Source organism: Haliotis cracherodii, unplaced genomic scaffold (genome assembly GCF_022045235.1).
Source record: "Haliotis cracherodii isolate W230 unplaced genomic scaffold, xgHalCrac1.p SCAF_1, whole genome shotgun sequence".
In the NCBI taxonomy this organism is placed as follows: domain Eukaryota; kingdom Metazoa; phylum Mollusca; class Gastropoda; order Lepetellida; family Haliotidae; genus Haliotis; species Haliotis cracherodii.
The window spans coordinates 53,583,697-53,597,194 of record NW_027266264.1 but is presented as its reverse complement, the minus strand read 5'-3'; the positions used below and the strand labels follow the sequence as shown (position 1 = coordinate 53,597,194).

The window sequence follows — 13,498 nt, the reverse complement described above, 5'->3', positions numbered from 1 at the left end:
CTTTGCATCCATGCATGACTATTGGCCCACATACGTTTTTGAGATATGCATTTGGAACACGAAAGCCGAAACACAAATTTTCAAATTCGCTCAACCGTATCACCAACATTCATAACGTACAATTTATGTCGGGATAAGAAACTGTTTCGAAGTGTAAGCCAACAAACATTTCCTTCGATAAGCAAAGGTTGGTTCAGTGTATTGTTACAGGTATACGCTGAACTGTGTCACCTGACCGAATAAACTACCATTTAATCTTACTGATAGCTATGTGAATGTGTAGCGTATCTACTCCCTCGCGTGGCTCAGAGCGGCACACGCGACAAATCAATACAGCAGCCATGACGAAAAAGAGTACCGCTAGAAATAGAATCCCTGCAACATCAAAAGAAGATAAAAGGGATTCGATTGACAAACAAGCCGTAAGGTAGTTATACTTAACAGTACATTTAATATCCTAGCACTGGCAGGTTTATTAGGCGAAGTAGCTGGTGTGTCATGTTATACGTGCACCCTGACGGTTAATGTGGAGTAGAGTGTTCTGCTTCTAGGTCAACATACGTTTCAAGCTGTCGTTTAGTCTGTCTCACAGTCCCTGAACCATATGACCTACCCTTTCGCCCAGCCCTTACTGCAATGATATAGCCCCAAGTGAAGTCTAGCTTTTCCACAGGTTCAGGAAGTGGAGTTGTTTGTTTCTATCAAAATTGTATATTTTCAGAGACTAAGTGTAGTCTAGCTGTCGTTGTAAGGCAAGTTAACTTACAGCTGCTGCGGTAATGACACAAATAGCAGTAGACATTGTACCGGGTTGTCATAAAAGAGTATTAAACAATAACAACATCCACATGTATGGGTCATTTTGTGTATTACGTGTATTCTCTCAAGTGTAGGGGACACGGGTGGCCCAGTCGTCTAAGGCTCCGCGATTCGCTATGCAGAGTTGCGTCCCTTGGGCACGCCAGAAACCTATGATTGTGGGTTCGAATGCCGGTTCGCCCCGATTATGTTTCTAGGTTTGTCAGCACCATACCCGTGCTCGTGGGTTTCGCCGAAGTGATAAACGTCTAAGACCTACGTCACTTGGGGCTTTCCTTCCACATTAAGCTGACACGCCGCGATATAACTGGAATACTGTTAAAAGCGGCGTTAAACCCAACTCACTCACTCAAGACAGTGTAAATTAAGATAGTTACACTGATCTGCTAACACGCATCGCATACGCACATACATCGTACTTCACTGTCACACTCTGTCGATGTTACTCTGCGATGGATGCCCACTGGGAGATCATACCGATACGCATGTAGCTGTTTAGTTGAACGAAATGTGTTTTCACAATGTTAAGTACACAGACAAATTGGATTAGAATTGATTCGAAATATTACAGTGAGAGGGAGGCAGTCGATTTTGAAAACTATTCTCAAGAGACAGAAATATGTCGGAACAATTATAATTGTAAATATTTCATAATAAATGTATTGAAAACATTAATAGGTCTATATCGACCTTAAAAGGCAATGCACACTTTACATTTCTTGTACATACACGTTATTTGTATACCATATCTTAATAACATGAAATGTATTATTACCTTGGAACCATATTAACAATTGTATGTAAGCAGAGACCAAGAAGGTGATCAACTTTCGTTCTATCCCTTTTCCAATAAAATATGACTAAATCAAATCAAACCAAATCAAATTCACGTTTCTAATACTGCTTTTTTCTAAACTTATTTTCGGTTATTTGGATATCGATTATAACGTACAGCACATGTAATACCTGGTTGCTCGATGGAGACCATAAGCAGTCGATAAGGGATTAGTAATACAGATTTATGTACTTATATTTGTTTATGCAATCCATGCACGTAATCTGTTAACAGATTTATAATTTATCGACAGGTTATAAATCACTCACTATATTTGCTAACACCAAAGAGTTCGAATTCGCGTTTTGTTTCGTCATGGTAGAATGGAGATAAATATACTGTGTTTTCATGTAGAGCTAGTTTACCTGTCGATTTAACCGCGCTACATTTAACACTTGATGCGTTGGTGTTATCAAACAAATCTGAAATGATTATTTTTCTAATACAAACTCATTCCAACATAAAAACGATTTGCGTGTCGATATGCCAAATGCCACGGGGTAGTTTTGTTTCTAATTTAGCAAGAAAAGTATTCATACGCTGTGAATAGTTCAGCTTGACGGGCTTCGAATTCAACAAATGAGATTTCAGTACGCCAGTGATATTTTGCGAAGAACGATGCCGTACAATGGGCTTTGCTGTTAGCCGATATTTCTAATGACTTTTGAAATGTTTTTGTCGCTATTATTTTCTCACGAAAACTAAAATAATTCGAACTCCCCAATTTTTTTTGCAATAAACGTCTGAGATAAGAAGAATATTGTACGTCATACAGCATCACTCAGTTGCAGTTTGTATCCCAAAGAACCGCATCCTCGGAACCCAGTGATGTAGGTAAACAACAACAATGCAGTGATGATAACTCCTTTGTGTTCTAGACATATTGAATGTACAGAACTTGTCAACTCGATATTTATGTGGTTTCAGACACCGGGGGAAACAGGCGCCCAGTGAAACCTTCCACCTTGACATATGGCTGACACTGGCACTCGTAAACTGGATCTTTGACTTCGGGAGACCGATTGCTGGCGTGAGTGGTGATCATACCAATGGGTATTTGGCAGGAAATCGTTAAACTGTTTGAAACAGATGCCAACTACTGTTTACCTCTGTGTGTGGAACAAACATATTAGACCAGTGGGGATTCCGGGTGAGAACATAGCTCCCCAGCAGCCTTTGTTTGTCGTGTCCAGCTGGGTGACTTGGTTGATTGCATGTCACACTAAACCAATCGGGGTTTGGGGTGGGGGGGTGGGGGGGGGGGGGGGGGGGGTGGGGGGGGGGGGAGAGGGGGGGGGGGATTGTGTGGTCCAGACTCGATTATTTACAGACCGACTTCATATACCAGGAACAGTGCTAACTTAACACAGCAATTACATGGACAGAATATAAGTTGAGCAGATTTTTTCCAATGCAAAGAAGCGATATGCTATGTTTTTAAAGATTGAGATAGATTTTGATAATTTAAAGTATTCTGTACCATTTTATCATAAAGAGACAAAGCGCTCACTTTACTTTCAACATTACCTAAAATAATATATACACGTGATGAACCGGTCAGCCCCTAACGGTGCGGTCAACGTTCGCCTACATCCGTTTATGAAGAAGTTAAGTGTGTTGTGTCATAACTATATGATTTGTTTGTTTGTTTATTAACGCCGCACTCGGCAATATTCCAGCGGTATGACGGTGGTCTGTAAATATTCGAGTCTGGACCAGACAATCCAGCGATTGATATCATGAGCATAGATCCACGTAATTGGGATACGATGACATGCATCAACCAAGTCAGCGAGCCTGACCACCCTATCCCGTTAGTCGCCTCTTACGACAAGCCTAGTCGCCTTTTACGGCAAGCGTGGGTTGTATGAAATAGGTTCATATGTACAAACAAATGTTCCTGTGTATAATTACTATACATGCGAATGATAAAATTATGTTACCAGGGCGCCGTTCCACAAAGCGATCTTAACGCTACGACTATCGTAAGCCAGTGTTAAAGTATGGGAGTTACCAGCACTTAAGCGCTAAGATGGCCAGATGGACTTTTTAAAATACTTTATTCATATAACTTATACATGAAGTAGTTACATGTAAGTTTGTAATCACATGTATATTCATATTTATTTAAAAGTTATATTAAAGGTAATACATGTGTATTGATATAATTCTGATCAATATGTCATATATTACATATCATAATAATATCTACCTGAGAAGAAAAGTATATAAAATCAAATGAATTGTTTATATATATATATACAAGTCTTACAAGAGTGAAGGCGTTATTCCAAAGAGAGGAAAGGTTGAATCACATTTCTGACAGGGTGTCAGCTTCACTGATAAATAACAGCTAAGATCACCATAGCATGAAATTATTATGTAACATTGTAGGCAAAAGTGGATGTTGGTGATATTGGAAGACTCCCCCTTAACCTCAATTAAAATAAAACAAAATGCTCTTTATATTACTGTATGAAAACAATAACAATCTTTATGTGGTATTTGACGTTTTCCGTATCATATGTCAATGTCCCATTTAATTAAAACAGAAATGAAATTTATTTTCAGGAAGGTCCTGAAATGTGTACTTGTGATTTTGAGGCTTCAAACGGCTTTCATTATTAGGGAACCTATATAAGACTCTCATATAGTATTATGGTGTAAAAGTAACTTCCATGGTTACATGATTGTATTTAAAGTGAACCATTTCTTTAGATGGAATTGGGGCCTTGGGAAAAAATACCCCATTTACTTGTTTAAATAAATTGTGTGAGTGGCGGGTGTTGCAGGTAGAGCAGGCCATGCTTACCGTTTTTGGGAGCATCTGGTGTCATCACTGATTTTCAGTGATCCATTCATACATTTTACCATTATTTTGCCTCTGAGGCAGATTGAAATCTGTTTCAGCAGATAATCGAGACCGATTATTTTCTGGCGTTCACATTAATATTTCTTTATAGTGAGCTTGTTAATGATACTTTCAGTATATGTTTTAGATTTATTAGACCTTTGACCGCCTAATTTAATTAAAGATACGTGGGCTCTTGAGCTCTTCTGTCATTTCTTTATATCTTTTCGGAAATTTCGATTTGAACAGGAGAAAACCGACACAGAACACAAATATGCCCTCGATGACACTCCCTTTTTGTGAGTAGATGCCACACAGAGTTAAAAGGAATGGATATAAAATGTACAACAATATAATGGCGCGGCAGGGGGCACGGCGCCGCGAATCGCTGTGCAGAGTTACGTCCCTTGGGCACGCAAGCAACCTTTGATTGTGTGTTCGAATCCCGGTTCGCCCCGATTATGTTTCTAGGTTTGTCAGCACCATACCCGTGCTCCTGGGTTTCACCGTAGGGGTAAACGTCTGAGAGCTGTATCACTTCGGGCTTTCCTCCCACATTAAGCTGACACGCCTTGATATAACTGGAATACTGTTAAAAGCGGCGTTAAACCCAACTTACCCAACCGCTCATTAGGAACAATTGGAATAGGTCGTTAAAGCTCGCTTTCGAGATACAGAAATAAGATATGCTGGTTCAAATGCCTCTCACTCGTCCCGGAAGTTTAGAAGCCTCGACTATGATCAGAAAGTTCACCTGACTCGACCTCCTATAGAGGTGTGCTCATGTCTTCACGCACAGATGCATCTATCAAAGTAAAATATATATTATATAAATGAGATTGTGTTTCAGATCATCAACTTCTCTGCTTTATAGAGAGCTTACATTTAATGACAGTTGTCATTGGGGAAATAGACGCAGCAGAAGTTAACGTATGGGCAGCACAACAATGTTTGTTACACTGAAGTTAGGGACAATGATTTAACACCTCATGAAAGTATGGCTATTGTTGCTTTCCAGTGGTATGTTCCGTTAGAGTGGTCTCCCCTGAATAGACCCAGCATCGGTGACTATTTCCATATGGCTTACAACGTCATCACGCCATTCTGCTTACTGAAGGTACATTTTAGTATTTTACATAGATATTTATCCTTCTTTTTACAATTACTGACTGTTTCTAGGTATCGGACCCATATTGGGTCGCATGTTTTACATGTTCTGAATCTGCAACGAGGATGAATACCATGTACTTTAAGAACATTCATTTGGTTTTGAAAATGTGAATGCGAATCCTGCACAATGTTTGCCCATGATCGCCAGTATCTCACCAATGATCTCTTACTTATATCACCATTGGCTTTCTGTTCATATATGACATTAAAATGTCCAAAGTGGATAAACCCGTGCTTGTGGGTTTCACTAAAGTCGTAAACGTCGGAAACCTGCATCACTTCGGAGTTTCATCCCACATTAAGCTGACACACCGCTATGCAACTAGAATTATGTTCAAAGCAGCGTTAAACCCAACTCACTCACTCAAAGAGGTTATTCCACAATTACTATACACTACAGTCATGTGCACATTCACGGGAAGCCTTTATATGAAACACCTGACCCGAAAGTGCTTCCGAAAAGTTAAATGATTCTAATTTACTATAAATTCCGATCTTCTGACGTTTAAATAAGCATCGTCTACCTTCAGTTACCATAAGCAATGTAACTTATTTTGACGAGGTATCTCAGTTTGGCAGAAACATTAAGCTTACAGACAAAATTTCAGTAGACGTGTAGAATCTCAGCGATAGATGATATCCATTAAAAAGTCTCAGGTACATTTCGGGCTCTTATTCGATATAGAAAGACATATATTATTTCTTGATGGGAACATTTACCTTGCACACCTAGACTCACCTATATTAGAATTGTTTATTATGTTTCTCATCTGATGGATCCAATTTATGATATTGGTCTCTGTTTGAAATGTGAATCATCACTCTTTCTATTAATACATATGAGAATGCGATGATAATGACTCCTGTAATAGAACTCTGATGTGTCTTGGTACAAGAAACAACATATCAGAATCATTAATATTGTGATCAAATTAAATTATAGCTACTGTTTCGGAAATGGTTAATGCTTCCTATAATGGTCGCATGATCGAGATGATCTCATTCTAAAAGAACAATGACCTTAAAATATGTCAGGTAGGCCTACATAATTTACGAAATGTGCAAAACAAAACAAATGCGATTAAGAAAACGTTTTTTTTAAGATGTGTTAATATGAATTGACTATATTCATTTATTGCTATGACAGTATCAACTTTGAAGGGGTGGTGCCAAAATACGAACAAAGGCCCATTCTAGAGGTTTTCAGGAAGGATATAATATTTGATAATAAACTGCATTTATTTCGAGATGTAGGAAAATAGTTGAAGCATTATTCACCTTTGGTCACTCTTCTCGTAGTTAGCTGTACTTTTGAAGTTCGAGATATCGACCTTTGTCACTCATTTTAGACGGGCGGCTGTACTTGTTCATGTTTCTAGTCCAAACTTATTGCATGTGACAGAAGTGCCATTCTTATGAACAGGGACAGCGGGCATAGTAAACACGTTCGGTCTTGAGGCTGAAGGCCCGGGTTCGATTCCGCACATGGGGACAATCTTTTGTGTCCATCGCCGTGATATTGGTGGAATGCTGATAAAATGGGTTAAAACCATACCTACTCTCTATTATCAATGTTGATAACAATATTACAAACAGTTCCACAACTTTTCAATTAAAATCCCCAGTGGGTGACCCTGATCACAGCTCGTATATCACATGCCACTCTGATTGCACCTGAGACAATATAGCGTCATAGTGCTGCATTGTTACGAGACCAAATCATCCTTGAGCTCATCTACATGTACTTAGGTGACTGTGTTATTGGTGTAGCAGTACAGTGTAGAGAGGATATTATATGAGTGTACATGTAATACTATGTTTACGACACGAGTATCTCAATTCCGGTATAAGGCACGACTGTCGTAAACATACTATGACATCAGCACGAATACAATGTTCTACTTTTTACTCCAAACAGAGACGAATTTTAGTGGTTGCATATAAGGACAGCAACAGCAGCGGAAAATTTGTCGAATGACGTCAACAATCGTCATTTCTAATGTGACGTCATTCCGACCTCACGTCAGAATAAGATTCGAATGATGTCAACAATGCCACCCGGATGACGGAAACAATACACTGTTGTGTCGTGATATGATATGACCCCAGGGCACATATGGTATTTATGAACCCCGATATGTTTGCCCTCGTAGGTAATAAACATGCTTATTCACCCCCAGCTCCAGGAACGTAGCCCTCAGAAGCTCTCCCCGAGCGTATCATACCTCTCCGTCATCACCTTCGTGATGGGGGCCAGCATTCATCTGGTCGGAGACTCCGTCAACCACAGACTTCCACACGTGGGGTATGAGCTGCATCTTTCGGTCAGAGACAACCCCATCATGCAACAGCTGAAACCACAGAAACTTGTAAGAAAGGCTATCATATATGTTTAGCATAGCTCACAAACAAGGCAGCAAACAATGCATTCTCTTAACGATTATGTTATCTTCATGCCACTGTGATAAACAATCATTTTAAACATTTTTAGATATATGGATCACTTGTGTAAAAACTGACTTTTCATAATTACGAAACTGGTCTATTTATTTGCAAAAATATGTTAATATTTACTCTTCCAATTTCGGAAAACGTTTTAGTATTAGGCTAACCTGGTGGAAAACCATTTTTTCGTCCGCTAAAACCCGAACGGATTCCGGGTCAGAATGGTTACAAAGTATCCAATTATTGCCATAAGGGACGACGTATGTTGATTGTGTGGCCAGTACTCGTCGTGGTATAGCTGGAGTATTGTCGATAGCTGCGTAAAGCGACAACCACCCTATTGACTGTTGTTAGTGCGATACTGCTGAGGTGGCGTTATAACTTTATAATGAACGTTAATATGATTCATACTGCAAACGCTTATATGTATTTATGCGATTTATATTTCATTTATTCAGGTTAGTTTGTTTGAACTCCTCTACACATACGATGAAGAAATAGGTCATTTGATGTGGTAAGAACAATATATCACATTTAAACGGGTCACAAATTATAATTATACATTATAATGTTATCTTTATACAAGTAAAGTGTGCTAAACCAAAAGCGTGAACATGTCTGTACACGTTTCAACCCTGCTTAAACAATATGATTTCATTGTTTACACACAAAGATAACATTATCCTTGTACATCTTGTACAATATTACATACTATACAATTAATGTATTCTACTTAATTGCATTAGACGCTGTGGCAGACATTATGATTTCATTATGTTAACTCTGGGATTTCTTAATATTATCACACTGTTCTGTTAAATTGTATTATGAGTGATTTCATTTCGTTCACGCGTTAACAAATGATTTCATTTCAGGTATATTCCGTTTTTCATCACCTTATTCCTCTACTTTCTTGGCTGCTTCCGGAAAACCGAACCCACTGGTCGAAAATTGGGTTTGTCATGGTGGCTCCTGATGCTCGTCAGTGCTGTGTACTACTGGTAAGTAATACTTGTCGTCATCTGTACTATCAGTATGCACCACTTGCCTTCTCGAACACAACTGGTAAGTAATACTTGTCGTCATCTGTACTATCAGTATGCAACACTTGCCTTCTCGAACACAACTGTTAAGTAATACTTGTCGACACCTGTACTATCAGTATGCAACACTTGCCTTCTCGACACAACTGTTAAGTAATACTTGTCGACACCTGTACTATCAGTATGCAACACTTGCCTTCTCGAACACAACTGGTAAGTAATACTTGTCGTCATCTGTACTATCAGTATGAAACACTTGCCTTCTCGAACACAACTGGTAAGTAATACTTGTCGACACCTGTACTATCAGTGTGCAACACTTGCCTTCTCGAACACAACTGTTAAGTAATACTTGCCGACACATGTACTATCAGTATGCAACACTTGCCTTCTCGAACGCAACTGGTAAGTAATACTTGTCGTCAAGTGTACTATTTCTAAGAAACACTTGCCGTCTTGTGGTTTTGACACAGAGGTGTCCATGTTACGACCCAGAACCCCGAGGTGTCATGGCCCATATACAGCCTTAGACCTATCCAGGCCAACAAACCTGATCTTGTCCTTTTTGATAAACCCAATGATCATTTATATCATTAAATTCTCTGTCCCTTTTGACACTAATGTGATTGGTAAGATTGAGGGAAAACATGGCAAATATGCGGACCTCGCTTTCGAAATGTCACGCTTGCACCCCAAGTACCAAGTTGTCCGACTCCCCATTGTTCTCGGTGCCTTAGGTTTGGTACCTCCCAATCTGCTGACTGACATTGGGAGAGTCCCCGTGTTTGCTACCAGGAATACAGCCCTTCTGACAATCTGGGTAAGGCATACCCTCCACATTCTCCGAAATGTTCTCGTTGGCTTCGACCAGGCAGCACTTCCTGGTTGGAGTCCCATTCGCTCTCTTGGCTGCGTGTAGAGTGAGAAAAGGCCCTGAGCTGATGATGAACCTAATCAACCTGACTGTGCCAGGATCACCCAAACTCTCTTTGCTACATTTTTTTATTTTAATCTGTATAAAATAATAATGTAATTTATTTTGCGCTATATTTCAAAACCACACAGGACCATGCTCAAAGCGGTACCCACAGCTGCCTGTGAGTTTAACAGTCACATTACTATCTCAACCTGCAGTCTGTTTAACAGAATGAACCATTAAAAACATTTGTATAACTGGACTGGAATACTGTACAGTTTTAAATGAAGCATGCATGTATATTAATGAGAGCAGTTATGCGTGTTGTGGAACATATGTTTCCCCCAGGTTGAACTGTAATTGACCTCGAATATATAAAACTGAAACTATTAAACAAGCTGTCACATGTTTTTATCCGAATTATCCGTGTTAGATGATGTGAGATTTTAATAATACATTGTGATATGATTTCATACGCAGTCGAGTATGAGAATATTTCCAATTTCCAATTATGTTTATCAATTTTGAAACATACTTGAACTACCTATCAATATGTAACCAGAAGTAAATAAAACATGATACCAAATTAATTTGTGCATTACACGGGCATATACAGTTAAAAATTGTCTCAAACCTCGTATAATATATTCGGTGCAATATGCTCAATATCGATTTATATCTATATGAATGCGATTTTTATTGACATGTCCGTTTCATACAGGTGGTGAAATGGGGTTTAACGTCGCGTCTACGATTATTGCACTTATATAGCGACGTGCATGCACGTGTATGTGTGGCTGCTTGTACTAGTCCGGACTGATGCCGATTTATAGTGTTAGCACACAGAATACCAAGATACCATGTCGCAGTTTAACATGAATACCCCACAGAAAACTGACTCCGAGTCGTCCAGTCCTTGTTTTAGCCCCTTAGTGCCGAGCGCCATCTTTTAACGTCTTTTGATATGACGCGGCTGGGGATCGAACCCCGGACCTTTCGCTCTCCGGGCGGACGCTCTACCACTAGACCACGGAGACGGTCCGTTTCATACAGTCTCGCAAGCTTGCTTTATCGACTGGTACATATTGATCGATGCAGTAGTTAGAATACTAATCGACGTGCTAAATATACACACAAATATAGCTGAACCTCATTAATTCTGGACCCCCGTTAGTATTATCAAGGTTTGTATGCACAACGTTCCTCCATCAAACATGAATACATGTGTAGACGAATGCAGTGTAGTCGTTATGTGAAACCAAGGAAGCAAATCACAGCTTTGAAATACTGGACCGGCACCGTCCTGATAGACGAGGTTTCGCTGTATCATTTGTTTGTTTGTTTGTTTGTTTGTTTGTTGCCGCACGCAGCAATGTTTCCACACTTATGACGGCAAATCAGTCTGGACCAGACAGTCCAGTGATTGATATCATGAGCATCAATCTACACAATTGGGATACGATGACAGGCATCAACCAAAATAGTCGAGTGTAACCACCCGATCCTGTTAGTCGCCTCTTACGACAAACATAGTCGCCTTTGACGGATAGCATGAGTTGCTGAAGACCTATTCACGGGTGTTCACTGTATCGATTTGATAGAGTTACTTTTACGAGATTTCTAAGTTTATTCTTTGTAGTCCCGGGGGTACGGATGGCCCAGCCGCTGTGCAGAGTTGCGTCCCTTGGGCACGCAAGAAACCTATAATTGTGGGTTCGAATCCCGGTGCGCCCCGATTATGCTTCAAGGTTTGTCAGCACCATACCCGTGCTCGTGGGTTTCACCGAAGTGGTAAACGTTCTAGATCTACATCTTTTCTGTCTTTCCTCCCACATTAAGCTGACACGCCGCGATATAACTGGAATACTGTTAAAATCGGCGTTAAACCCAACTCACTCACTCACTCATTTTGTCGTCCCAAACAAGTAGACAGTTAACTGTGGATATCTTATTTCAGGTATTTGGTAACAGAGGGACAAATCTTCAGTGTTTACGTTTTAACACTGGGGTGTATGCTGGTGAGCTGTGCCATCAAAGCAAGGCGGGGAGAGAGACTCGACGTCAACGGCTTGTTCCTCATCCATACGTTCAACGTGACCTTTGTGCTGATAGTGCTGTGGGTGGCGTATCTGTGGAGCGATCCTGTCCTCAGACAGAAGTACCCAGGGTTTGTGTACATTCCTGAGCCCTGGTCGTATTACTCGTTGCACTTCGTGGACAAATAATGATGAAAAAAGCATCCGTAAACATGAACAGAGGCATACAATGCCCAGTGAGTGAGAATGGAGAGTGAGAAACGCCTCTTCTAGCATTTTGCCAGCAATATCACGGCGGGGACACCAGAAATGGGCTTCACACATGTACCCATGTGGGGAATCAAACCCGCGTCAATGTGTGACGAACGAACGCTTTAACCATAAGGCTACCCCAACACCCCCAATGCTCAACGTATATTGACGCCTGATTTGACGTCGGTGTCCCCTTTCTCGACAATATTTCGACTGGGTAAAGCATAGAAAACCCAAGATGGTGTTATGCACGTCACGTTCAGCATTAAAAGGGAAACTGACCTTTCCCGGGGTCTGACTATAGGTTGAATAATGTTATGAATGCTATGCGGTTAACTTGTTATTATCAATGTCATTTATTTGTCTTATTCAACAAAGCATTTTCGGAAAGGCTCGATTACTTTCACTTGATTATGTTAGAACACGAAGATGAGTAACTACAAAGTGAACAGACAGAATTATATATAGCGGTGGTCTGTCTGTTAGGTGTGTGTATGTATGTCCATGTTCACGTATTTGTGTGTGTGAATATTAATTACATCATTATGCATGATTGGTATGTAATTATATGTATCAGAATGCGCGTGTATTGTGCATCCATGTGCTTACGTACATTGTAGGTATGTGTGTAATGGTGTTATACTGAAATCAAATGTTTGTCCATATGTAATATGTTAAATTTTATGTTATTTTATTAAGATACATAAGTTGATTGAGTCTCACAGAACCCTTGGGCAGCCTGTACATGTTATGATATTGTATATGTTTAATTTTATATGTATAGGGTGAGAGTACACCAAACAATCTCTCTCTCTCTCTCTCTCTCTCTCTCTCTCTCTCTCTCTCTCTCTCTCTCTCTCTCTCTCTCTCCCCCCCCCCCCCCTCTCTCTCTATTAGGGACCTATTCTGCAACACCTGTGTAAATCCTGACTACAATGTGTGGATGGGTGCGTGTGCGTGCGCGCGCGCGTGTGCGACTTTATCATTCTATGTGTAGTTCTGATGAATATAGTCTGTATCAGTTTGTCGTCGCATCGTGTTGTGCGTCCGATTTCTTCAACAAGAACAAAGTGTCAAAATCTGCACGTGTAATAATGACATTTCCAAGCCCCAACCTGGCTTCTGTCCGGA

The 13,498-nt window shown here is 40.1% G+C and overlaps 1 protein-coding gene across 1 annotated transcript; it reads left to right on the top strand.

Moving 5' to 3' along the window:
- The first annotated feature begins 278 nt into the window (after positions 1-278).
- On the top strand, positions 279-13,375 carry LOC139465620 (ceroid-lipofuscinosis neuronal protein 6 homolog). The gene is made up of 7 exons (XM_071247326.1): positions 279-427; positions 2,582-2,684; positions 5,524-5,622; positions 7,856-8,044; positions 8,579-8,634; positions 8,996-9,121; positions 12,037-13,375. Exons 1-7 carry the CDS (start codon positions 342-344, stop codon positions 12,302-12,304), a joined length of 927 nt encoding a protein of 308 aa, XP_071103427.1. The 5' UTR covers positions 279-341; the 3' UTR covers positions 12,305-13,375.
- The last annotated feature ends 123 nt before the right edge of the window (positions 13,376-13,498 follow it).